The 24,486-nt window shown below is 36.6% G+C and overlaps 10 protein-coding genes across 10 annotated transcripts; 3 read left to right on the top strand and 7 right to left on the bottom strand. All coding sequences in view use genetic code 12, as the record gives it.

Annotated features, from left to right (window-relative positions):
* Window positions 1-93: 93 nt before the first annotated feature.
* Window positions 94-1,662, bottom strand: ICP55 (aminopeptidase; the record flags this gene model as incomplete). Its single annotated transcript, XM_001526072.1, has 1 exon — window positions 94-1,662. The coding sequence occupies one exon, from the start codon at window positions 1,660-1,662 to the stop codon at window positions 94-96; it is 1,569 nt and encodes a 522-aa protein (XP_001526122.2).
* Window positions 1,663-2,201: 539 nt separating this feature from the next.
* PVL30_003525 (uncharacterized protein) lies at window positions 2,202-3,325 on the top strand (the record flags this gene model as incomplete). The annotated part of the gene is made up of 2 exons (XM_061119490.1): window positions 2,202-3,220; window positions 3,274-3,325. The coding sequence occupies 2 exons, from the start codon at window positions 2,202-2,204 to the stop codon at window positions 3,323-3,325; spliced, it is 1,071 nt and encodes a 356-aa protein (XP_060975473.1).
* Window positions 3,326-3,543: 218 nt separating this feature from the next.
* On the bottom strand, window positions 3,544-5,058 carry PVL30_003524 (uncharacterized protein; the record flags this gene model as incomplete). The annotated part of the gene is made up of 1 exon (XM_001526070.1): window positions 3,544-5,058. One exon carries the CDS (start codon window positions 5,056-5,058, stop codon window positions 3,544-3,546), a length of 1,515 nt encoding a protein of 504 aa, XP_001526120.2.
* Window positions 5,059-5,480: 422 nt separating this feature from the next.
* Window positions 5,481-5,948, bottom strand: PVL30_003523 (uncharacterized protein; the record flags this gene model as incomplete). Its single annotated transcript, XM_001526069.1, has 1 exon — window positions 5,481-5,948. One exon carries the CDS (start codon window positions 5,946-5,948, stop codon window positions 5,481-5,483), a length of 468 nt encoding a protein of 155 aa, XP_001526119.2.
* A 625-nt stretch (window positions 5,949-6,573) lies between these two features.
* On the top strand, window positions 6,574-7,329 carry PRE9 (Proteasome subunit alpha type-3; the record flags this gene model as incomplete). The annotated part of the gene is made up of 1 exon (XM_001526068.1): window positions 6,574-7,329. The coding sequence occupies one exon, from the start codon at window positions 6,574-6,576 to the stop codon at window positions 7,327-7,329; it is 756 nt and encodes a 251-aa protein (XP_001526118.1).
* Window positions 7,330-7,895: 566 nt separating this feature from the next.
* On the top strand, window positions 7,896-9,878 carry NCA2 (Nuclear control of ATPase protein 2; the record flags this gene model as incomplete). Its single annotated transcript, XM_001526067.1, has 1 exon — window positions 7,896-9,878. One exon carries the CDS (start codon window positions 7,896-7,898, stop codon window positions 9,876-9,878), a length of 1,983 nt encoding a protein of 660 aa, XP_001526117.2.
* Window positions 9,879-10,564: 686 nt separating this feature from the next.
* KRE6_1 (beta-glucan synthesis-associated protein) lies at window positions 10,565-13,090 on the bottom strand (the record flags this gene model as incomplete). The annotated part of the gene is made up of 1 exon (XM_001526066.1): window positions 10,565-13,090. One exon carries the CDS (start codon window positions 13,088-13,090, stop codon window positions 10,565-10,567), a length of 2,526 nt encoding a protein of 841 aa, XP_001526116.2.
* A 1,219-nt stretch (window positions 13,091-14,309) lies between these two features.
* PVL30_003519 (uncharacterized protein) lies at window positions 14,310-16,298 on the bottom strand (the record flags this gene model as incomplete). Its single annotated transcript, XM_061119489.1, has 2 exons — window positions 14,310-14,500; window positions 15,974-16,298. 2 exons carry the CDS (start codon window positions 16,296-16,298, stop codon window positions 14,310-14,312), a joined length of 516 nt encoding a protein of 171 aa, XP_060975472.1.
* A 588-nt stretch (window positions 16,299-16,886) lies between these two features.
* KRE9 (Cell wall synthesis protein kre9 precursor) lies at window positions 16,887-19,564 on the bottom strand (the record flags this gene model as incomplete). The annotated part of the gene is made up of 3 exons (XM_001526065.2): window positions 16,887-17,638; window positions 18,436-18,447; window positions 19,006-19,564. The coding sequence occupies 3 exons, from the start codon at window positions 19,562-19,564 to the stop codon at window positions 16,887-16,889; spliced, it is 1,323 nt and encodes a 440-aa protein (XP_001526115.2).
* A 2,353-nt stretch (window positions 19,565-21,917) lies between these two features.
* On the bottom strand, window positions 21,918-23,045 carry PVL30_003517 (uncharacterized protein; the record flags this gene model as incomplete). The annotated part of the gene is made up of 1 exon (XM_001526063.1): window positions 21,918-23,045. One exon carries the CDS (start codon window positions 23,043-23,045, stop codon window positions 21,918-21,920), a length of 1,128 nt encoding a protein of 375 aa, XP_001526113.2.
* Window positions 23,046-24,486: the final 1,441 nt, after the last annotated feature.

Genomic DNA, 24,486 nt, shown 5'->3' with positions numbered 1-24,486 from the left:
AACTACTATTACCAGTACTACCATTACTAGTGCTACTATTATCATTATTATCATTATTATCATTTTTATTACTTATATATATCCAATATTCTTCTATATGTCCAAGACCACCACTTCATCATCTATACCAGGTGTTGTGATTCCTTTGGACACTAAAGACTCGATACCAGCAATCTCTTTTACACAACCACTAGTTAAATTGATAGTTTCACCCGCAGTTTTGCCAATGGCAATATCATCCTCAACCCGAACTCCTATACCTCTAAACAGCTTGGGCCATGCATCAGTTTCAGGTATATACAAACCTGGCTCGATAGTAATGACATTGCCTTCTTTTAACTTGTCAAATCTTGATACCGATGGTACATCATGCAAATCCAATCCAAGATGGTGTCCAATATAATGGGGGTAAAGCTGTCTAACATCTGCTGCTGTAACATGCTGGAATCCGGTAATATTACTGAGTTCTTTTTTCAATGTACTAACAGAAAACTCATGAATATCATGCAATGAGCAGTTTTGACTCTCGTCACATAGATCAATGCATGCCTTGTTTGTATTCAATACAGCACTATAAATATCCTTTTGCGGCTCGCTGAAGCCGTTGGAAGAATTTGGCCATGTTCTAGAAATATCCGCGCAATAACCACCCAATTTACCACCGGCATCAACAAACACGGTTTCATCTTCATACAATATATCATCGTTTCTAGTGTAATGTATACCCAATGCATTTGATCCACTTGCGACAACTGGAATATATGCTTGCCTGTCACATCCACCTTTAACAAACTGATACTCCAAATATTTGGCCAATGTTTTTTCAGTACGAAATGGTGCAGTGGTAGCTACTTGGCCCATAGCCTTGTTTATGGCACGACTCGAAATCTGACCTGCAGCATACATAACTTCTATCTCAGCTGGCGACTTAACGCTACGTTGCAGCGCAACAAGCTTCTTCAACGGGTTTACAGGCTTGCCACAATTCATGATGACGTCATTCAAAGTTTGGTTCTTGCTATCTGTTCCTCCAAGATTGAAGAACAGCTTAAATGTTGAACTTTTGGACGTTAAATGTCCTCCATTGCTTTGGTTATCATAAAAGACATTGCTGGTAGACGATAATAGCTTTCTTATATACACAGGAGCTTTACTGATATCTTCCACGTAATCAGCATTAAAAAATTCATAGGCACCCTCCAACCCCGACTTGGCACCTTCCCACTGTTCACGTTGTGGGTCATTTGGAGGCACAAGCATGTGTAAGGCCACGTCCTCATCTCTACTACCAGTTCCTTTTTTCTCTAAAACCATCACGCTATCAGGCTCCAACCAACCAGTTAAGTAGTAAAAGTCATTATTCTGTTGAAAATCGTAGAAAACCGCTCCAGAGCTATATTGCACACTATTACCAATAATTATTGCAAGAGAATTATCAGGTAATTGAGCTGCTAGTTTTAATCGACGGTTGAAATACTCCAATGCCGATATTCCGGGCGTGAGATTCCCAGGTTGCGGGATAATATGGGGCCTCGTTTCAAACGTGGGCTGGCCCAATTTGATATCAACCTTGGGTCGAGTTTTGACGGAAATGCTTCTTTTTGAGAAGTTACTGCCTAGTCGTAAACCAGCTGTACTGATCCTAGAAATTATTGGGTGCATTTAGATTATTTATGTATATGTATTTATGTGTATGTGTTGGTGTTAGTGAAGGAAAGAGGTTGAAAAAGAAATTATTGGCGTAAAGTGTTTGTTTAAGGTATATGTCTATATGTGTGGAAAGGACAAGTGGATCAATTGGGTTGAATATCAACGACTGCCAAATGATCTACAATCTTTACGAATTTTGAACTAATTGTTGAGAAGAATCTCGATCTATTTATTTCATTGTATTTCCTTCTTCATCTTCCTCTTCTTTTCTTTTCTTTCTTTTTTTTTTTTTTTTCTTTTCTTTGCTTCTTTTTTTTGGGCTTTAGACAGAGAATTCGTTTGTATAGACAATGCACATCAACAATGCTACGATGACGTAAATAGACACATTTTCCAAATTAACAAAACTTGATTACTTCAAATAAAGCTACATAGATTGAAAGTTCATTTATTTACATAATTTTTTTTTTAAGAGTTTTTTCTCAATTTCTATTTTTTGTTTCTATATTTCATTCTTTATTTTTTTTTTTTTTTCGTCCATGTTTTAAATGATGAGTGTGATTGAATGGAAGGAGCATAAGGGATTTTGTCTTGCTTATGAGGAAACCGTAGACCAAGAATCAAGAGAGTCGAAGGTTACCAATGGATTAGAATGCCTTCCATGGTCGTCGTTTTTACCAGAATTTGAGAAAGATAGCAACAAGTATAAGCTAAATGATAATGATGAAGAAGCTCTAGAGAAAGAACAATTACTACAACCACCACCATCATCATCATCATCATCATTACCATCATCATCACAATCAGCTTCTTCTGCACCATCTCCAAAAAAATTGTCAAAACTGGAGAAGCGTGAACTACGTCAGTTGAAAAAAGTTAATGCTCAAAGAAAGCGGCAGTTGAAACGACAAACCGAGTTAGAAGAGACTGGTTTAGAAGTTGAAAGTGACACATCGTTTAAGCCATTTTTGGCCAAGAGGGATATAAAACATATTTTTACCAATATTATACTAAACAAGGCTGCAAGCGAGACCCAAGATGGAGAAGGAAGTACGAATGGTGACTGTAGTGAGAGCAGAGACGAAAAAGGAAGAAGAAAAGGGAAAGCAAAGGCTAACGGGAATCATTCCGCTAAGGCTCGCGATTTCAAAATTTTTCAATACCATTCAATCGCTATATACAAATCTGATTTGGAGCATATCTTACCTGGAGAATGGCTCAACGATAATGACATATCCTTTGTTTATGAGCTTATAACACAAGCATTTATAAACTCTGGCAGGTGCCGAGATTTTGCCAATCAAGTATGTCTTCTTTTTCCAAGTTTAATCCAGCTAATCCAGCATTTTCCAGCAGAAAGTATTGAAACGTTATTGCCAATGAACGATTTACTAAAACTGAAATTTGTTTTTCTTCCAATAAATTATATTGAAGAACCTCTCGAAGAAATTAACCTTGAAGGTTCAAATAATGGTGATCACTGGGCCTTGGGGGTATTATCCTTGCTAGAGAATACACTCTATGTCTATGATTCCATGAGAGTAGACGATAATGTAAATGAAGAACGACAGTTGCAATTGCTCTGTGAAAAACTCGAAAATTGTAAAAAATTAATTAAGAAAGGAAGCAAGATCAGGATTCTACATATGCAGTGCGACCAACAAACGAATTTTGATGATTGTGGAGTATTCGTCATTATGTTCACATGCTACCTTGTTCACCAAATGTTGTTTAAAGACCGTATATCATTTGATATGAACAAAGTACGTTTTAATGCTCTCGATGGCAGACTACATATCATGCAATTAATATCAAACTTAGCATTTTCTTATAAATAGACAAAAACCACCACTTCAACAACAACAACAACAACAACAGCAATAGAATGACAGACTAATTATAAAGCCTTTCAATAAGCAAACTAGTCATTAGTCCAGCTAACGAGTCGCCGTGCAATTGGTGTCTTGTTTGGTCAATACTATCTTGCACTTGGCCAATTTCTTCGATTGTAGTAGGTGGGCCATTATTATAAAATACCTGCTCTTTTACAAGGTATCCAATACCAATTTGACCCAACCCTAAAGCCGAGATTAACCCAAGTAAATGGTTCGACACTTCGTGAAGTTCCAGTTCGTTCGTCAGCTCTAAACTGTAGCCAAGATGTCGAAGCATATTCCGTCTAGTAATATTGGCAGTGCTTGACATAATCACAAGAAATAGTTTACTATCAATAATCACTTTTAAATATTCAATAAATGAACACGTTGTGGCAGCAAGTTTCGATGTTGACACTGGCAAATTGTATTCCAAATACGAGACAAGCTCATGCATAAAGTTGTCATCGGCAAATGCTTTCTTTACCTCATGATTGTCACCATCACCTAAAGGTTTTACTATTTTATTATAAAATTTAAACTCAATGTCTGTGGGATCTTCATAGTACAACTCGACAAAGTCATCATTTTCAATATTAAGCAAGCTCAATTGATTGAACGGCTTCATAAATATCGATACTATGCCGTACATTACAAGTAAATTGCTTTTGATCAAGGAAGTGTCCTGAACCAAATTTTGCAATGCCTCCTTCTGGTTTATAAATAATTCTGTAAACTCATTGTGGAACTGCACAAAGTCCATTTGCTTGAACAAAAGACTCAAATTTAGAAACTTAACAATCCAATAGTAGCGTGTTTCATCATTTTGTTCTTCAAATAAACTTTCATTCTTTCGCTGATAAGTCGTTATCAGGATGTAGATCTTGTCCAAGGGTTTGAAAGAGGAACTAGAATATAATAGCTTGTCCCCTTCTTTCAAGTAGACACCTGATGCTACTTTGTACTTGTTATCATCCAATGGAAACCAAACAAGACTAAATATTGTAGCCACGTACTTCAAAAAGAGAAACTCAACAAATCGATTCATCTGGAAATGGTCCTTTCCGCGTGGTTGGTTTGAAAACTCAACTACAGAAGCAAATTTATCAAGTAAGCGAAGTGCATCCAGATACTCTGTTTTAATGATTCGTGAAATGACTCCTTTCCTAACCTTGTCAAAAAGCGCCGATGCTTGTTCCTGACTTAATGCACTGCTATAGCTTTCATGTATTCCTTTAATTTCGTCGGCCAATTCCAACATAAACGACTCCGAGTACGTTGTCACTCTTGCAGCCCAAGAGTCATTGTAAAGATGTTCTGCATCAGCAATACCTTGTGACGATAAATATGAAGTCAATGAACTAAAAGACGGGTGTATCGCTTGGTATTGGTCCATTAGTTTGAGGGTCTCCTTCGCTTTGGCAACTAGTTGGTCTCGATAAACATCCTTATTGTTGCTATGCACGAGCTTATTAAAAGTATATGCAATTTGATTGATTGCAATAAAGTCGATATCAAAGGATCCCTGCGTCATTGGGATTCGTTAAGGTGACCAGAAGATTGTTGTAAGAAATACTAACGAGTGCGTTACTAGAAAAGGTCACAGAGATGGAGAGTATAGGAACGGTTAGAAGAGGTGCAAGAAGAAAGATAAAGAAACATACATAAAATAGGTTTTCAACTTTGCGGTACAGAAAACAAAACATAAAATTGTCGCGAGGTATTGCGGCGCGTCCTATACTACATACATATACACATATATGTATATGTATATGTATATGTATACATGTATCTACAATACTTGTCAATGCTTGAACTTGGGAACCTTATCTCGTTACATCGATCTTGGCCAGTTATTAAATTGATCATTTTTTGTTGATACGAAGAAAAAAACAAAGACGAAGAAGAAGAAGAAGAAGAAGAAGGAAAAAAAGAAAAAAAGAAAGACAATTAACTTTATAGAATAATGGAGCTTGTCAGGTATGATGAGGCGATATCGTATAAAATTTGTGCAATTGACCACGTTAAGGGAATCCAACAACTCATTGCCAAACTTCCTGCTTGGTAGATCGCGGCCAATATGATACCAATAATAGCACCGCCAATAAAACCTTTGATCAAACCTGTAATCACATAAAAAGTCAATACCAAAAGACTTGTGGCTATTTTCGAAGGACCCACAGGTAGTTTATGTCTCACATTATTTATGACACTACTCGTGATTGCCACGAGTCCAACACAAAAGTATAAGCCCCCCATCAAAATCAAAGACCAGTATACAGTAAATCGCCAAACGTCCCAGGAATAGTATAGGAACGAATTTAAATACGAACCTCTAGTAGGTCCAATAGGCCAGAATAAGGAGGGAAACTCTGGTGTTCGATATCCAATGGGGATATTGTTAGAGCTTATGAACACCGACATTGAATCATCTCTTGAAAGTGGATTTTAATGCAGTTTATAGTGGTGATTGATCTTGCGATGAGAACCGTGCCAACACGTAAGTAAGGAAGTAAGGAAGTAAGTATGTATATATGTATAGATGTCTGTGTCTGTGTCTGTGTCTGTGTCTGTGTCTGTGTCTGGGGTATGTGCCTAGATCTGCGAGAAGAATTGCAGTACTGACTATTTATTGCCTATTTGTAAATGCTGTAATTAATATAGGTATTGACGTAAAACATTTTTATGTATGATGTTTTTAGGCAGGCTTCTGACACTGTTTGCGACACACCTAGATTTTCTTTTGTCCGGAATCCAACAGCGCTCACGAGTATCTCGGTCGATTTAAGCATTTACTCGCCACCAATTCAAGACTGCAAAATTTAACAGTAAGCCAACTTTGTATAACAAGTAGAGGGAGGTCAAAGAAAGCAGTGTTACTGAGATTCATACTGCAATACATAAAGGAATACACATAATATAAGCTTCATATATACATTCATACATTCATACAGGCAAACATCAATTGTTTCTGGACTAGTATTGGGACCAGAACTTATAATTTATCTGTAAATCCAACGCGAGTCAATAATAGAGTTACTGCTTTACAATGTCTAGGAGATACGATTCAAGAACGACGATTTTTTCACCTGAAGGTAGATTGTATCAAGTGGAATATGCACAAGAAGCTATTTCAATGGCCGGTGCCGCAATTGGTATAGTCACTAGCGAAGGTGTCGTACTAGCCTGTGAGAAAAAAGTTACTTCAAAACTATTGGATGACGACGGAAGTGCTGAAAAATTATACATAATCAATGACCAAATGATTTGTGCTGTAGCAGGAATGACTGCAGATGCCTCGATCTTGGTCAATAATGCAAGGGTACAAGCCCAGCAGTATCTAAAAACATACAGCGAAGAGATTCCATGCGAGATATTGATCAAGAGAGTTGCCAACATAATGCAAGGTTACACACAACATGGTGGATTGAGGCCCTTTGGTGTGAGTTTCTTGTACGCTGGGTGGGATGATAGATACGAGTTTCAGTTGTATACATCGAATCCTTCGGGAAACTTTAGTGGGTGGAAAGCAACTGCAATTGGAGCTAATAGCTCAGCAGCACAAACTTTGCTAAAAAAGGATTACAAGGAAGAGTTGACTTTGAAAGAAGGTTGCGAGTTAGCCATTAAAGTCTTGTCCAAGACAATGGATGCTTCTAACTTGAATAGTGAGAAGTTGGAATTTGCCACATTGAGTTTAGATAAAGAGGGTAAAGTTTTACAAAAGATATGGAGCGACGAAAATATAGATAGCTTGATTAAGGCAAGTGGAGTATTGGATGATAAGAAGAACGATGATGAATAGATATCTATATATATATATATTCGACTAGCTAAACTCGTAATCTAAGCCTGTTTAAAATCCGTGTTTCAATCTCTTTTAATTTTTTATTTTGTAATTTTTGTTCTAATATTTTAATGTTTTTGTCTTTTTATTCATTCTTACCCTTGTAAATAGATGGAAATTCTTCAAAGTATATTGACATGTACGACTCCGGTATGGATCACTACCAGGTACAGAGTTTGCCGCAAACAAGTAGACAACTGAATGAGCAACCTAGCTCTCCCTCTCCCTCTCTCCCTCTCTCTCTCACACACTCTCTCCTTTCTCCCCTCTTCTTCAAAGATAGTAAAAGAAAAACAAAAACTTAAACTTAGAAAGCAAACAAAGATAGCATGCGATTACCGCGAGACTCGTAGTAGTAGTACTTTACCCCCACACCAAAAATTAAAAAAATAAAATAAAATAAAATAAAATAAAAGAGCAAATTACTAGACTTGCAACTTTCTCGTCCTCACTTCCCTTTATCTTCGTGATCTCTATTTCCTCTAATTCTACAGCAATTGATTATAGAACAGAAAGAAGCTATTATGGATATCTTACTGTTGGGAATTACTCCCAATTCATCGCGATCCAATAAGGTTCTTCGAATCATCAACAATAACAATCGTGTTTCAATTGCAATCAAGAGCCAGTTTGAGCGATTAAACTCATTTACAAAGACATTCTTGGCAACTCAATACCAACAACAACAGCAACAACAACAAAAAGAAGAGCATGGGCTAAATATACAGTCTGCACCTCACGAGTCGTTACAACCAATGGAAAATGAGAGGTTACAAGATGCTTTTAAGGACTTGTATTTTTTACTTGACATCGAAAATTTTAATTTTGAAAAAGTCTCAGATATAGGTTTAGATAAGCTTGCTCCCATTTATGCAAAGCTCAACGGGGTCAAAGCCCAGAATCAAAATGACGAAACAACACTCAAATTGGTTAATGAATATCTTGTGCTTATACTCAGTTTGAACTTGTCCAATTCACTTATTTACAAGACGTTAGTTTTGAAAAACCAGCAAGTTTACTGGGAGACGATCCACAATTCTACAGTAAATAAGCTCATTTATTTTATTCAAACTTGCCCAGTCAAGTTGTATAAATTTGTTGAAACGATTGTTGTTAAAGCAAACCGCATTATATCCTCCAATTTTCATCTGGCCTCAGAGATTGAAGCTGGAGCAGTTGTTGAAAATGTAAGCAACTGGAAGAAATTTAAGCGATTTGCCATAGCCATTGCCAGGTCGATTGTACAAACTGCCGAAACTCTTTTTATTGAAGACAATCCAGCAATTACCCTTTTGTCCAAGTCAAATACCTCACGGTTGTCTTCCTTTAAATGGTATATCACATCCATAGTCAAGTCACCTATAACAATTACCAATAAGGAAATCAAGTCCAAAATAAGGGAGATAAAATCTGAAATAAGAATCAACACGCAACACATTGACCAGTTTATCAAAGCGGATGCCACAAACTTGTTACCAACTTTAGTGAAGGTGCTCGATTTTGGAAACAGTACTGAAAGTGGCACATTACCGGCCTCAAAGAACCCTATTTTGCAAGCCACATCTGCACTCGAGAGATTTAATGACAAACAATATACGTCTACTTCCAAACCTTCATTTATTACACGGTATTGGCCAATTATTATTCTCGTCCTATTTTATGCGCCATCTCAGACACGTAACATCTACAACAACCGAGAAGAAATTGTTTATTGGATCAAATACAACGGAATCGAGCCCATCAAGGGTTTTTTTGTCAATTGGGTTGTGGGCCCAATCAATGAAATGCTAAACATCCTCCGTAGCGATAGTGGGATGACAATTACTTCACGGGATTCTCTTCAATCTGATGTGGACTCCTTGGAGAAGATGATATGGGAATTTGCTCAAGATAACAATATCGAAACTACACCCACGGCAGTTTCGTCAGACGTAAGGAATGGAGATTTAAAACTCGTAATGTCGCGTTACGAACAGGAAATTAGACAACCAATCAAATATATCATTTCTGGATCGTTGTTACGTTTAATTTTGATACAAGTTCAAAAAGGCAAAGTTGATGGTGCAGTTGCAATCACGGGTATAGATAAGTTACTCAAGAGTCAACAATTGCTTTTTGGATTAGTATCAATGAGCCCCTCTATCATCATCTTGTACCAAGTGTATAGATACTTGACAAGTGCGAAGCCCATCATGGTCAATGGCAAACAGTTAAATATTGTTTGTTTAAAAAGCTTGAACAGTATAGAAAATTTGTTAATCATGCTTCAAAACAACCAACTGAAAAAATCTAAAGTGGACAAGGAAGCTAAAGAGGATGTGTATGAGGGTGAGCTTTTGATTGAGATTATCAACTTGATCATTTCTGCCGAGCCTATTATCCCTAAACAACTACACGCAGATTGGATCCATGATTTGAACGAATTGAATAACTCTTCATTTGATTTGGAAACCAAATTGTATTTGGTAAATCGCGCTTGGAACATGTATGGTTCGTATTTTAAGTAGAAAACAAATAAGTTTGGCTTCTTATACCTTGTTTACTCATACCACGCGTGGCGCCCTAGCATGTACAAATCGTTGTTGACCAATTTTTTTCTCTTCTTTTTCATCTCTCTTTTATTGTATTGTTATATTCAGTTTATGTATTACTCAATATTCTTTCTTCTCTGATTTTAAGAGGAAATATAAGAGATGACATAGAATTAAGATGGTCAAATTTTGAATACATATGAAAAATGTTATCATTCTTGTGATACGAAGCATGCCGTTATATAATACACAAACTTCAAAAACACTTTTGAATTGCCTATCAGGTTTGACAATTCCTACACCAAAAACAAAACAATACGAAACAATGTGAAATAATACAAAACAATACATAAAACTATTATGTAAAAAGCGACCTAAACTTCTTACCTCTGATAAAGAATTGAAAACATTTATCCATGAACATTTTTTTCATCTTTTGAAAGGAACTAAAAATAAAAACAAAATCTTCTTATCATCAGGAAAGCAAAAAATAAAGGACTTATAAACAAAACGAAATGAAACGGAAACTCAAATTTAAAACCAAAAAAAAAAAAGAAAAGAAAAAAGAAAAAATAGATAACGAATATGATAAAAGAAAAGTAAATCCAAACCCAAACCCAAATCAAACCCGAATCAAAATCAAAATAGAAAAATTTCTCATTTCAACATCCCAAGAGTGAGTTTTTTGGAAATGTATAACCAGCATCTTCAAAATTTGTTAAATTCACATTCTCGTAAATGTTTAAATGGTCCTGAATGTAATCGTATGTTGGGTATTCGTCAGGGTCACAGCCAACATTTATAGCATTTGATGGCTGGTAGACTCTAACATAATCAACTCTCATCATCGCGGGAAACACTAGGGAAGCCCAATCAATGTATGCCCAGTTATTCGATACACCCAAGTTCATAATAATGGACATTGGCTCCTTTGAGATTCTCCTCCATCCAATATTACCATTTGGATGCAACGCTGTAGATTGCAACGTGAGTGTAGGCGTTTTACCCACAAACCAACGCAAGTAGCCATTATCGTTATCATTGAGGTACTCATAGCCATAACTTTGGAAAAGGTGTGGCTGACCAGGTTTTTCACTGCGTTCATACCACGTTATGTTCAATGTGGTTATACCACTAATTGCTTGTTGGAATGGCCCACCAGCATATGTATTCATTGTTGTGACAGAGTCATTGTGCACAGCGATAAAGTTATAATCTGGCATGTACCAAATATCCATTGGTGCAATTTGCAATGATTGTGATGCAACACCATTATTCTCCTTTTTACCAGTGGCATCAGTCATAACCTCAGCTTCAATTAAATCAATCTCGGGGGCACCGCGACCAACACCGGGGTTGGGATGCGACTCTCCTGGGCAAGTACATTTGTTAAGTCTTTGTCCGGGCAAGTATGAGATCCCATCTGGGGATGATTGGTTTGGCGTGATGCCAGAGTCACACGAGTCATACGAGTAAGGCCATACACCTTCAGTTGTGGCCAAGTATCCTGGTCTACCTAAATTACCCATAGTCCACAATCCTGGCCAGAGACCAGAAACAGTTCCATAATTTGGTAATCTAGCTGAAATTTCGATTCTCCCTTGTGTAAAACACATTTTGTTCCATGATTGAAGCATGCCTGATCTATAAAACAAATTATGGTTTTTGAATGCATCCATTTGTAATGTTAATGTGCCATTAGCAGTAGTTACGGCATCGGGATCGTACCATTCCAAATCCTTAGTTGCATCATAATGCAAATCTGGTGCAGTGAAGAACTGGTCGTCGCCTTCGTAAAATGTTCTGCCCACAACATTAAACTCGTCACTAAACACTAATGACCAATCACTACCATCCCGAGCCTCAATAGTTCTTGCATCCAGTGGTGTATCAGGGTCTATCAAAGATTGTCGTATCGCGCTGAGAGTGGGGTACTTGTACTGGGTTAAAATCAGGTATGTTAGTGGAACCGCCTTGTGGTCGGTGACACCAGTGTATGTAAGGCTTGGCAATACAACAAATACGGCAATTGCTGCTGCCAAGAGAAAAACAAATCCGGCAATTCCCAATCGGGATCTACTGTCTCCGTTTTTCAAATCGTACCAAAATCTATTCTTTTCATATTTGGCATCCTGTATCGGATCTGGATTATGCAAATGGTCGTCTGCTTCTTTGTCGTTGATATCCAAAGGAAATGAAGAGGCGGGGTACCCACCAAAAGGACTATAGTCTGTATATTTGTATAATGAGTTGGTTTGAGAGTTTATCTGGGAGTTTGAATTAAAGTTTTTTCGCTCGCCATAGTATTGTGGGTCTGTAGTTCGCATCATCTGCATCAGCAGCAGCAGCAGAAGTTGTTGTTGTTGTTGTTGTTGTTGCTGATCTTGCTGCCCTTGTCCTATTTTCTTATAATATTCTTGACCATGTTTACTATTATAGTTTATTGGAGTTGCAAATGGCGAGTCCGGGTGTGGCGGATACTGTTGGTTTTGAAATTGCGACTGAGACTGAGACTGAGACTGAGACTGAGACTGCAACAGTGATCCTTCGAAATCACTAGCAAAGTTTGAACTTGCTTTCTTTTCATTTATTAGAGGGTACCGATCATACGAAGGTGGTCTTTTGATGCTTAGTTGTTCGCCCCTCACTGGGTTTTGTGTATATTTTTGATGTAAATTTGTTGGTGTTGTAGTACCCGATGCTGAAGGGTAAGGTTGCGTATTTGGTGGTATGAATTGGATACCAGGAGTGGAAGATGATGTTAAAGAAGAAGAGGAGTAGTCGGATGCCGTTGAAGGATTGTTCAACAAGTTAGCTTCACTTTCATCAATGTAGCTTCCATCAGCACTGTAGGGCTGATTACCATAGTTTCTAGACAGTCCAATATAAGGGTGGTGGTGGTGGTGGTGTTGTTGTTGTTGTTGTTGTTGCTTCAGTTGTTGATACCCTGATGATGACGTTGATTTACTAAGTAACTCAATACTAGAGTTGCTTGCTTCCTTGACTCCTCTGGGTGGTAAATTTTCTTTAGTGCGTATTTCTTCTTCTGATGAAGATGATGTTTCGAATGGGTTCTTGAGTTGTATGGTTCCTGCATTTTGTCCATCTGTAGACAAGGATTGGGTGCTACCAGCATGGCCATTGAAACTATTGTCGTTAGTCAAATGACGAGGTCTATTGGAAGACATTGTTTTGAAAATATTTAGATATTTAGATATTTAAATATACTAATATACTAATATATATATATATATATATATATATGTCGACGAGGGATTAAAGCGGGGGGTTAATAGGTAAAAATAGTAATGGGTAAGCTTGTGCTGGTCAGCAGAAGAATCATAAGTTGATTATATGGTGTGAAAAAAAAAGAACAAATGATAAACGTCTGACTGTATAGCTGATTTAAAGAAAGAAAGAAAGAAAGAAGAAGAGAAAGAAAGAAGAAGAGGAAGAAGAAAAAACAGAAAAAGGTTGTTGTTGTTGTTGTTGTTGTTGTTGTTGTTGTTGTTGTTGTTGTTGTTGTTGTTGTTGTTGTTGTTGTTGTTGTTGTTGTTGTTGTAACATTAGTTGCAGATTTTAAAGTATTGGGATCTTATTTGGTTGCTAAAATATATGTATTTAGCCATATGCACCGTGGTACAAAAGAAATTGTTAATAAATGGTTTGGAGAGAGAGAAGAGAAAATATGAGGAGTAGGGGGAGGAGTAGAAAAAGGGCGAGGGAAAAGAGAGAGGGAGAGAGAGAGAGTGTGTGTGTGACAGAGGTAATTGGGGGAAATGGGGGCTGTAAAGGCTATATACAGTCATATATGTAGGAACAAATGTACTACCAGGCACTAGAACAATAGGCAGAATAAGAAGAGTAGAATGTGGATTACACATTCTGACATGAAAGATAGTCTTTACACACAATTACACACAATTATACACAAACATATACATATCTAAATCTATATCTAAATAAATCTTGTCAATAAAAAACTTGTCAATACTTGGTTATTCAAGAAAAGCCTCAAAACTGTTCTCTTAATCCATCAGTTAAGAAGTACTCTACACAGATATACGATAAAGCCTAGCATCAGCCAATGACCAAACAACAGAAAGCCTTCGAAACTTTTTTTTCTTGCTTCCTCATATTCATCTGTCGCTCTAGCCATCAAGACTTGTGCCATATGTAAATCCTTTGGAATGATATTCGCAGATTGTCCACTAACCAACTCCAACTGAGTATATTCTCGCACACCCACACGACCTAGTATTTTACCACTTAACACACCACCACCAAAGTTTTCAACACCTAATGGTTAGGAGCATCCGTTTGCTTGCCTGAAAACTTAATAATCTACAAGAGCATTGCCTCAACCGATATAGGATAAAATGTATACCAATGTCACATACAGGGCATCTACGAGGTGATTAAGCTCGCTACCAACCAATAGGTAGCTCCCTTACTAACCTCTTGTAGAACACCTGAAGGACCGTACCATCTTGTCATCCCGAGTTTATCCGCCTCTGGGCATCTGACTAGCGAACTGCAGATACGCTCGCCAATTAGAGAGCCGGTACTTTCCCGAGATAGACATTGTGCTACGTCTTCTGAGGTTGTTGAGAAGAGCTTAAATAGCCACCAAGATCCCCGTTAGATAGACCTCCTCGATATATACTTCTAGAGGACAACTTTAGAGTAGATAGCTTTAGATCAACTAACTCTCAGTATAATAACTTTCTAATGTTATATCTTTAGTTCACACACAAAACTAAGTAATATCACTATTACTGTTCAGACATAAGCATACCGAACACTACTTATCTCTGACAACCAAATAAGAAGTCTCCAGTACTCACAACGGCACACAAATCTCCTATTCGTCCTTCTTCTTGTTCCTCCCAGCCCCTCTCCGTTTGAGTAATTTTTTTTTTCTATTCTTCCCTATTGTTCTTGTTTTTTGCTTATATGTACTACTCAACTTAATTCAATTCAACTCAAATAAATTAAGTAACCTAACCCAATAATCCAAAACCACCGTGAAATTTTTTTGTCCTATCATGTCGCTCAAGTGTTATCATAACAAATTAACAGATTCATCAATTTTTTTCTCAACATTCTACTTAATCTTATAGATGAACTACCATTGGTATTAAGCGGAAAGTCCAATACTGTAGATTTTCCTTCTCTCTGTCATTTCCAGTGTGTTGCATGTGCTCTGTCCCTTTTCTTTCAACAATTTATAAACATTTCTATTATTATTTTTCTCTCTTTACTTGCTTTATCCAGAAGACACAATATCGGATTTCGCTAATTTGTATATACAGTCTCAATACAGATGTAAAGGGTACAGAAACCAACAATAACTTGCCACAGCTCTCTCATTCTCACCCCCTGAAAAAAAAATCTTATTGTTGTTGTTCTTCTGTTCCTGCTCCAGTTTCCTTTTCGCTTTTTACGTTTCTCGAATGCTCAACATCACAAGATCCCACTATCATATAAAAACGTTTAATATGAGGGGAAAGAAAACACAGCCTCAAAAAATAAACGCGTCTTTTTCATAAACCAATTAGTACGCAATGGTCTAAATATTCCTTCTCTTATATGTATTTACTCACTAATGTTGACAAAAATTCACTGCACCAATGAACTCGTAGTAGCCGAGTTGTATTGGTTTTCAAAACATAACAGTCTGTTGCGAAATCAACAACACTGATATATCCAAAGAAACCAAAAAAAAAAAAGTTTTTAACAACGACAATTGTAAAACCTCCTTCAACAACAACATTAACAACTAATCAATCAATGTCACTCACACTGCACAACACATATATGAATATTCAATATGTGCTAAAGTAACTGATATTTTGAGGCACTTGACACGCGCTGAAACAACGGAAACAGCAACATCTTTTTATTTATAGATTTTTTTTTTCTTGATTCGTCATCCAATGCAATACAGACTTCTCACTTGGAACTACTAACGTAAAAGAACATGATGAAAAAAGCAACTAATATAAGATCAGGTATCTTGGATCTCGATTTATTGTTTTTGTCTCTTTTTATCTTATAGACTATATTACTATTATTCTTATTATTATTGTTATTATTATTAATATTATTATTATCTCCACATTCTCCACTCTCTACTGTTTCCTTAACCTTCAATGCCTGTTTCTCCAAATCCACCGCAAAGCTGCTGTTGGTACCTGTTATGCCATTGCCGTTCGTAATTTCCTGGTGATCCATATCATTCACAAAGTGATTTGTTTCGTCGCGGATGGCACTCACCAAGTGCCCATCAATCAGCTGCTTAAAAGTAGCACAGCCCATATCGACAATGTTAGTTTCATTTGAATTGACCAGTAAATCAGTTATTGGTTTACTTTTAGGATAGTTCATGCACATAGTCGACGAAAGAAAGAAATAAACAACAACAACTTTGAGGTAACTGCTAATATCAACAAAATAATCTTGTACCGCTTTTTACACCCAATATGTGTTTTGCAAGATTTGTTGCAAATGAGGTTGATCTTTATTTTATTTTTTTTTTCATTCTGTTTTTTTTTTCTGGTGAATTTCTATCACTCCACCTAATCCTCCTTTCCACTCTACCCCATTCCCCTCCCTCACCAACACACACACCAAAAAAAAAAAATTAAAATTAAAATCAAAATTGAAATAAGAATCCTTCGAGTCTAAAAAAAGGAGGAAGGGAAAAGGGAAAGGGAAAGGGAAAGGGAAAGGAAGATAGAACAGTGATAACGAAAACCAATAATAGCTTTCAAAGAGATCTAGTAGACTCAAATACTTGCTTGTCTTTTCTATAAAATTTACACAAACATTGAGCTAACCTTTCAACCAACCAAAATGACGAAATGACAAAGAGGACAAAATGACAAAGTAGTCAGAGAGAGAAAAGAAAGAAAAAAAAAAGATAAATAAGACAAGACAAGACAAAACAAAATAAAGTAAGGTTATAGACAATAGTTTCCCTTAATCTAACCATCTTCTCTTCTTCTTAGTTGCTGTGATACTAGCGGTACTTACTCTCTGACTAGCTGGGTACCAGTAAGTAGGGTAGGGGGCCACACTTGCCCAATTGACATCTGAACTCATTGTATAACTCCAGCCTGGTGTGATTGTAGACATCACGACGGGGCTCTTGGACTTTGTAGTGTAGTAAGTCACTGCACTTGTTGGAAATCTTCTTGTCCATGTTGTTGCGGTTACTGTAGAGCCAGGTTGCATTTGCATTGGTGCAAATCTAGTTTTACCAGTTTGCAAAGTGTATGGCACAGTGAAACTCTTGCTAAAGTCTGTGTTTGTTGCAACATCATAGTTTTCAGTTGCGCCTGCTGGTGGATCACCGGTTGCTGTGACGGTGAAAGTACCAGTGGCACCACTCATACCAGTCAACTTGAATCTGGGGGAGTAATGGATTGTGTCTGCACCATTGGTGAACACAGTATAGATTTGAAAGTAATAGTACCCGTTAGGCACATCTGTCGAATCAATATTGATAGTTTGTGATTTAGAACTCAACTTCTCTTGGTCAATAGATGGATCGAGACATTGAATGGCTGAGTTTGAGCCTGTACAAAGTGAGATGGTATATGTCTTGACATTGTCCAAGGATAAATCAGAGTCTGAGTCGTCAGAGTCTTTCCATTCAAGCTTGACAGCAGCAGTGCCTCCCGAAGCAGCAAATGAATCGCCAGACTCTGGTGAGGTGATCTCAACGTCTGCTAAAACTCGGGTAAGAAATGTGAATAGAAAAGCTAGACGAAATATACTTTGCATCGTGGCTGTGTCAATGAGCGAGTGTATTCAGATTGTTCTGCTGATTTATATTTTTAAATGTTTGTGTGTTTGTATGTTTTCACCTTGTCTATTATTCTTCTTCTTCTTCTTCTTCTTCTTTAGATGGAAATGCTATAGCTTGTAGGTTGGTTGATGCTATGTATTTGCTATGGTTGTGTGTAACAAAGTATCAATAAAGATGGGTGAAAATAAATAATGTATATATAGATGAGATATATATATATTGGTGTTAGAAAGTGGTAGTTGTGGAACTGGTGGTGCTTTTTTTTCTTGTTCTCACTCTCACTCTCTTGCTTTTGCTTTTCACAAAAAAAATAAAAATAAAATAAAAATAAAAGAGACAGATTCAAACTCGCTCAATGTTACCAAGGTTTTTGTCTCTTCTATAAAATTGAGGATTGTTTCGAAATTTGGGAATTAGAAAAAAAAAAAAAAAAAAAAGCGAGTGCTGATTATTGTTGTTGGTATTGGTATTGTTAAGTTGCTAGCACTATTAATAAACAGAGAGCAAAACGCATTTTTGCCATTTATGCACGACCTTGTGTGGCTTTTTTAAATTTTTTTTTTTTTTTTGGTTTTTTTTTTTTTATACAATACACCGAAGTGTATCCCTTTCTTGGCTTTGAAAAAAAAAAAGATACATAAGGAAAGAAGATGAAAGAAGAAGAAAAAAAGTTGTAGTGGAACATCAAATGGTCTTTATGTGCACTTTGGCACTTACCTTTTCCTTTCTCTAGGCGTTAAATCACTTGCTGTGTTTGATATTTAAGGATAAATCCTGTTCTTTATATCTGCAAACACATCTCTTTATATGTTCTTGTTCTTGCAACTAGAGTGCGTAAATTATCAGATATATAATTATTGCATAGTTTTCTAAAAAGAAAGGAAGAAAGGAAGAACAAACAAACAAACAAAACGTAAATCCAAGCTATGTCGCGCAAAATCACAAATCACGTACAAATATGAAACGCGGTTTTGAAATCGGAACCAAAAAATGAGGAGGACAAAAAAAAAAAAAAAAGGAAAAAGGATAACTACATTACTCGTCATCTCACTATTGTTTGAGTTGAAAGGAGTCTCGTGACTATATATATAAATAATTCTGTACAAAGGTTCTTATTTGTCTACGTATGTATTTGTATGTGTATGTGTAAACGAGCAAGGGGTTGGAGGTTTGGATAGGGTGTTGGGTCAGAAAAGTTGGCTCAATTTGCCCCTTTTTGTTACTATAGCTTGTAAACTATGATTAACAATAGTATAATAATACAAATCAAAATCCACTCAAACGGACTGATTTCATATAGTGTATTGGAACCAGTCCTCTTTTCACGAGATACTGCACCCGTTGTTGTTGTTGTTGATGATGTAGCACCAGCCTCTTTCTCTTCCCGTTGTGCGTCGTCCCTGTCTTCCTTGTGATTTCCTCGGTGCTGTCGATTATGACCATGGGCATGAGAATGCCCGTTATTATGTCCGTGGTGTTTGCTAGACCTCCCGCGCCTCAATGTATCTTTCAAATGCTTTACATTATCGGTATTTTCTAGATCTGCATCGGGATCAAGTGAGCTTACAGGACTTATATCGTGATCAGCAAAATAGGTACCACCACTACCACCACCAGCATAGTTAATGCCCTTGTGTGTGCTGGGACTATTTGGTGGCGAGTGGGCACCATTTACACTTCCCGTGTGGTGATTATGGTGAGACACTGTAGATCTCCTTGAAACATTATTTGATTTTGGAGAAGGCGGCTCAAGTGAAGATGGAGATGGCGAAGGTGATCTTTGGCCCGTGAGGATATCGGGGGTCACCTTGTTCAATAAAGATTTTGATTGCTTCACTATAATCATTGTTTGAAACTTGGAACACACTAAATGTGGAGTCTAATGAGTCGGGTTGGACAAGAAGCAAAAAATAAAAAAAACGAAAGAAAAAAAGTCAAATGGAGGAGACTTGATCTTCTTCTTCTTCTTCTACTGTTGTTGTTGTTGCTATAGCTTTGGTATGGGGGTATAGTATACAAATGTATATTCACATGGTGTATCAGGGGAGTAACTTACGAAGCCCTTTGCCAAGGAATAAAGGGCAGATTCAATGTGTATTAAATAGCAAGAAGCAAAATTGCAACAACAAAAAAAAAGATAAGAATAATAATAAATGCCGAGGGGACAAAGGGGGAGGAAAAGGTCAGTAGGGAAAGGTATCGAATATGTTTCGCAACCATAACCATCCAACTCTTTCAACTAGTAAAAATGGTCAAAAGCAAACGATTAATACACATATGACAAAATAAAATAGCTCATACTAATCTCGTAAATTAATGCCGAGCGCTCCTAAAGCACAAGCATCTATTGGTAATACAATCACATGCTACAAAGAGAGTTCGTGCCTGTAAAAAAAAAAAATGAAAAAAAAAGAACGTTGTAGAAGACAAATAATTCATCATGTACTAAAACACAATAGAGGAAGAAGGAAAGGAAAAGTATATACTCATAAATATTTATATATATATATATATATATATACAAAAGAAAAAACGCTCAAGATAGATTGTTTGTTTGACAGTCTGCAGGGTATGGGCTCATAACGCAAGGTCATTGATCTGTGGGACGGGAGGTGGGAAAATGCCAAAAAAAGAGAAGAAAAATTGTAAATTGAAAACAAAACTTAGAAAGAGAGAAACGGATCTTCATTTGAAAGACGGACAGTAACGAGCTATTAGTAGTAGAAGCAGAGACAGAAGTATGTATGTAAGGGATGCAAAGTATGTCCAGTAGTAAAAAATGTGTATTGTGGTTACATCTGGTACTTAAAAAATTGTAAACAAGATATATATATTGAAATTAACACTAGACATTGTTCGGCTCTTATGGATATCACACGGACACACACAGACACAGACACACACTAGTCTTTCAAACGATAGACCTTTATCTTGCTGTAATGTCGGTAAAAACAGATAATCAATAATAATAAAAAGAGAGAGTGTGTGTGTGTGTGTCATAGAAAATGGGGGTTTCTTTTTTTTCAGCAAAATAGTCAACATTACAAAGCACCTAGAAAAGGTTTTCGGTAGAAGGGCAACTTAAGATCCCAAGTATGGAGATCTACTACTTGTGTTTTACATATCAGCTTCGCTAGATAATTTTATTTCTTTCATTTCTTATTTCCTTCTATAAATTCTTACTTTCAATTTCGATTTTATTTATTATATTAATTTTTGGTTCTTGTTCTTACAAGCATATATGATAACGCACGTGATCTATAGCTTTACCTCTATGGAAATAATATTAAAGAACAAAAGAACCAGAAAAAATAAAAGAACCACACACATAAAATAAAGAAGGAGGAGTAGCGATGTGTGGGATACGAAAGCCGACGGAGGTGAGAATGTTCGGAAAAAGAATTGCAGGCAACGGCTCCGAGAAACAACTAATACTTTTAAACTCAAACCTAGAAATTGTAAATGTTGATGTGGTTTAGCTCTTTGGTCCGCTTCTACTGTGCTGGTCACGGTTCTTTTACTGCTCGTTTGCCCTCATCCACTTACCACAACCATATATATACATACTCTATATATATCTCTCTCACACTAAATTAGTCACTATTTGAAAAACTCATTGCCGTTTAAACCAGTTTTCCCACATAGGTTGAAATAAGCTATCCCGAAAAAGAACATTTTGCCCTTTCAACGAACTGTATATGTTTCTATGTAAGAAAAGAAAAGAAAAAAGGAAGAGAGAGAGAAAGAGAAAGAGAGGAAGGGGGATGAGAGAAAACGAAACTAGAGCTACTATTGCATCTTGTGATTTTTCTTTCTTTCTTTCTTTCTTTCAATTGTTTTGTAATATTTATTGAGTGTTTATATACAATTTGCATATCCAAGGCAAGAAGAATCATTAATAAATTATGACTATTATTATAACAGTTTTCTTTTTTTTTTTTAAATATAGAAACACATGAACTCTATACTAAAACTATTTACGTATATTTGAACTGAAAGAAAAATAAAAAAAAAAGATTAAAAAAAAAAAAATTTGGAATTAATCGTGAAAATCGTATCATTAAACGTCATATATTATCGTCATTGTATGTCATCTATCATTGAAAGCAGCTTATGGATTAATAAAAGAATAAAGTAGTCAGGAAGGCAAAAAAAAAAAAAATATTCCAAGCACAAAAAATGGAAGATTATAACAATCGTTAAGCAAACCTAACTGATCGTTTCTTTGGTGCAAGCTCCCCATCTACTTTACCACTGCCTTTCCTTTTGGTCTCAAATTCTACTTTAGAGCCTTCTTCAACGTACCTATCTTGTTTGAGCCCAAGTGAGCTTGTAGACAACTCAACATTTCGTGTGGCACTGAACAAGGGTAACATTGGACAACCTCCAAGATCGCCTGAATTTCTCTCCTTTTCCTCCTCTTCTTCTTCTTCTTCTTCTTCTTCTTCTTCATTAACATCGTCGTCTTCATTGATTCCTTCAAAGTTATACACAGATTCTTGGTCTTTGTTGATATCTATGGTCAAATAGTCTGTGGGACTGAGGATAGACGCATGCCTGGGTTTCTCAAAACTGGACGGTAATGATGTGCTAATTGTGTAATTGTTAAACTGTGAGTTGAGTTTATCTTCTATTTCTGCAAAATACTCGGTAGAGTGTACAGATGCAGGTGAAAAAGATTTGGGTGATTTTGGTGGAGAAGTTAATTCTGTAGATGCATTGAGAAATAAAGACGATGGTATTTCCATTGACGGACGAGCGCCTTTCCGTAACTGGTCTTGAGTTGGAACCGATTGTAGTATTTGTGCTCTGTTGATGCTGAGTCTATTGCTGGTGTGTTTACCCTTCTTTTTGAGTGATAGTTTCCTCCCTTTTGAGGAAGAAGAAGAAAGGGAATGAGCAGGAGTTTGTGAGGATGGTGATGGTGGTGGTGATGATGATGATAATAAAATCGATGCGGGATCAGTATCGCGACGGTGTGAATGGTGTGATTGACGAAATGTGTTTTTTCTTCTTTTGAGCAACGCTGTAGTTGAGTTGGACTTGACTATAGGTGGTGCTTTACCAAGTGTCGATGTATTTACAATTGTGGTAGTGCTATTACTCGTACCATTGTTATTACTAGTACTAGATCGTGTCTTTGTCCTGTTATTGTGTGTTTTATTTTGCAGAGAGTTGATTATCATGGATGGTTGTGGTTGTGGTTGTGGTATTGGTGGTATTGGTGTGGTACTGGTGGGTCTAGTCTGCCCATCGTTTAAACTGTTTGATCTTCCCAATCTGTTTTTGATAAAGGAGACACCTGTCCATTTAGACAAGGTGAGCATATCTGCAAAAGTTTTGTTGTTGTTGCTGCTTATCAAAAAGAGTTGGAAAAGCAGACGAGATTCTTCAGTAGAATAGACTATTTGAGGCAATGAATAAGCTGTTCAACTTGACATTGTCGAGCTCGAATCAAGAGGTGTAACTGGTGTATAAGTGAATTACCTCTACTTTTATATACATTTAGAGCTGGTGGAGTATAAGCTATACTGTGAGCAAATGCTGCATTTTTTTTTTTAGCCCTAAAGTGAATCCTGTAGTTGTATATTAAAAATATAAATTATTAGATAATTTTTTTTTCTTTTTGTAACTGAAATTCTCAATAAGTTCAATGTAGGAGATGTGCGCACCTCTTCCTTTTTTTTTTTTTTTTTTTTTTACTTTCTTGGTATAAAAGTTCCCTTACGTTAGCTTACGTAATCCACTCGCATGCGAAAATGGGAAAGGGAGGATGGAAATCGGAGCGGAGCTAAGCCAAAAAAAAAAATGAACTGTTACTGCTACTACTACTACTACTACTACTACTGCTACTGCTACTGCTGCTTACAAACAACGAAACCCATCTGATTTTGCTTGAGACACACAAATACACTCTTCTTTTTAGATGTCGTTCCCGCGATGGCTTTACACGGATAGGATTTCTGGGAGCTGCACACATACTTACAAATACTGGTCATCAACTTCCATTGACTTGTTATTATCCTAACGCCGTACAGATCTGCTTTACTTTTTTTTTTATTTCTTTACATGATTAATTCTCCTACTGGGAGAATACAACAATTACCCAAGCTGAAGCTTATCCCACAGCGGAGTTAGTTTGCAATTTGTCAGCGAGTTCCTCTCTCCCTGCTTCTCCCTGTCTCCCTGTCTCGTCTCAAGGTTCATTCCAATACATACATGCCAGTGTGACTGATCCAAAATGAGTAGTAGAATATAATAAAAAAAAAGAAGAGAGAGAAAAAAGAAGATTACTAGAGTAAAATGTATAAATGTATAAATGTAAAAAGTGAAGTGGGAAAGAGTTGAAGTAGGAGATATAATAGTCAGCGGTTAACGGTTGAAAATGACTACTAAAAATGGGAGTTATAAAGTTGATATATGGTGATGGCTAAAAAAAAAAGGACAAGGATTTTCTGTTTGCATTTGAATTCGCCACCAACTATAGTATACAATAAAGAGTAAAGCTACACCAACACGACTCGTCAAGTCTTCGCAATTACTACTATCAGAGAGCTTATTTTCACACTTTTCCTCTTCGATTATCTCCATCTCTTTCTCCTCCTTATTCTCTATAACATATTCCACCTTCCCTCGCTTTCTTCTTTGGCTCCTTCTTTTCTATTCTTCTTTGGCTCCTTCTTTTCTATTCTTATTTTTCTATTTTTCTATTTCTTTTCATCTTTGCTTGAGTTCTTGGCTGACGTTTTCTATACGCCAAGAAACAAA

Source organism: Lodderomyces elongisporus, chromosome 4 (assembly GCF_030384665.1).
Source record: "Lodderomyces elongisporus chromosome 4, complete sequence".
Taxonomy (NCBI): domain Eukaryota; kingdom Fungi; phylum Ascomycota; class Pichiomycetes; order Serinales; family Debaryomycetaceae; genus Lodderomyces; species Lodderomyces elongisporus.
This window is presented reverse-complemented; position numbering and strand designations above follow the sequence as displayed.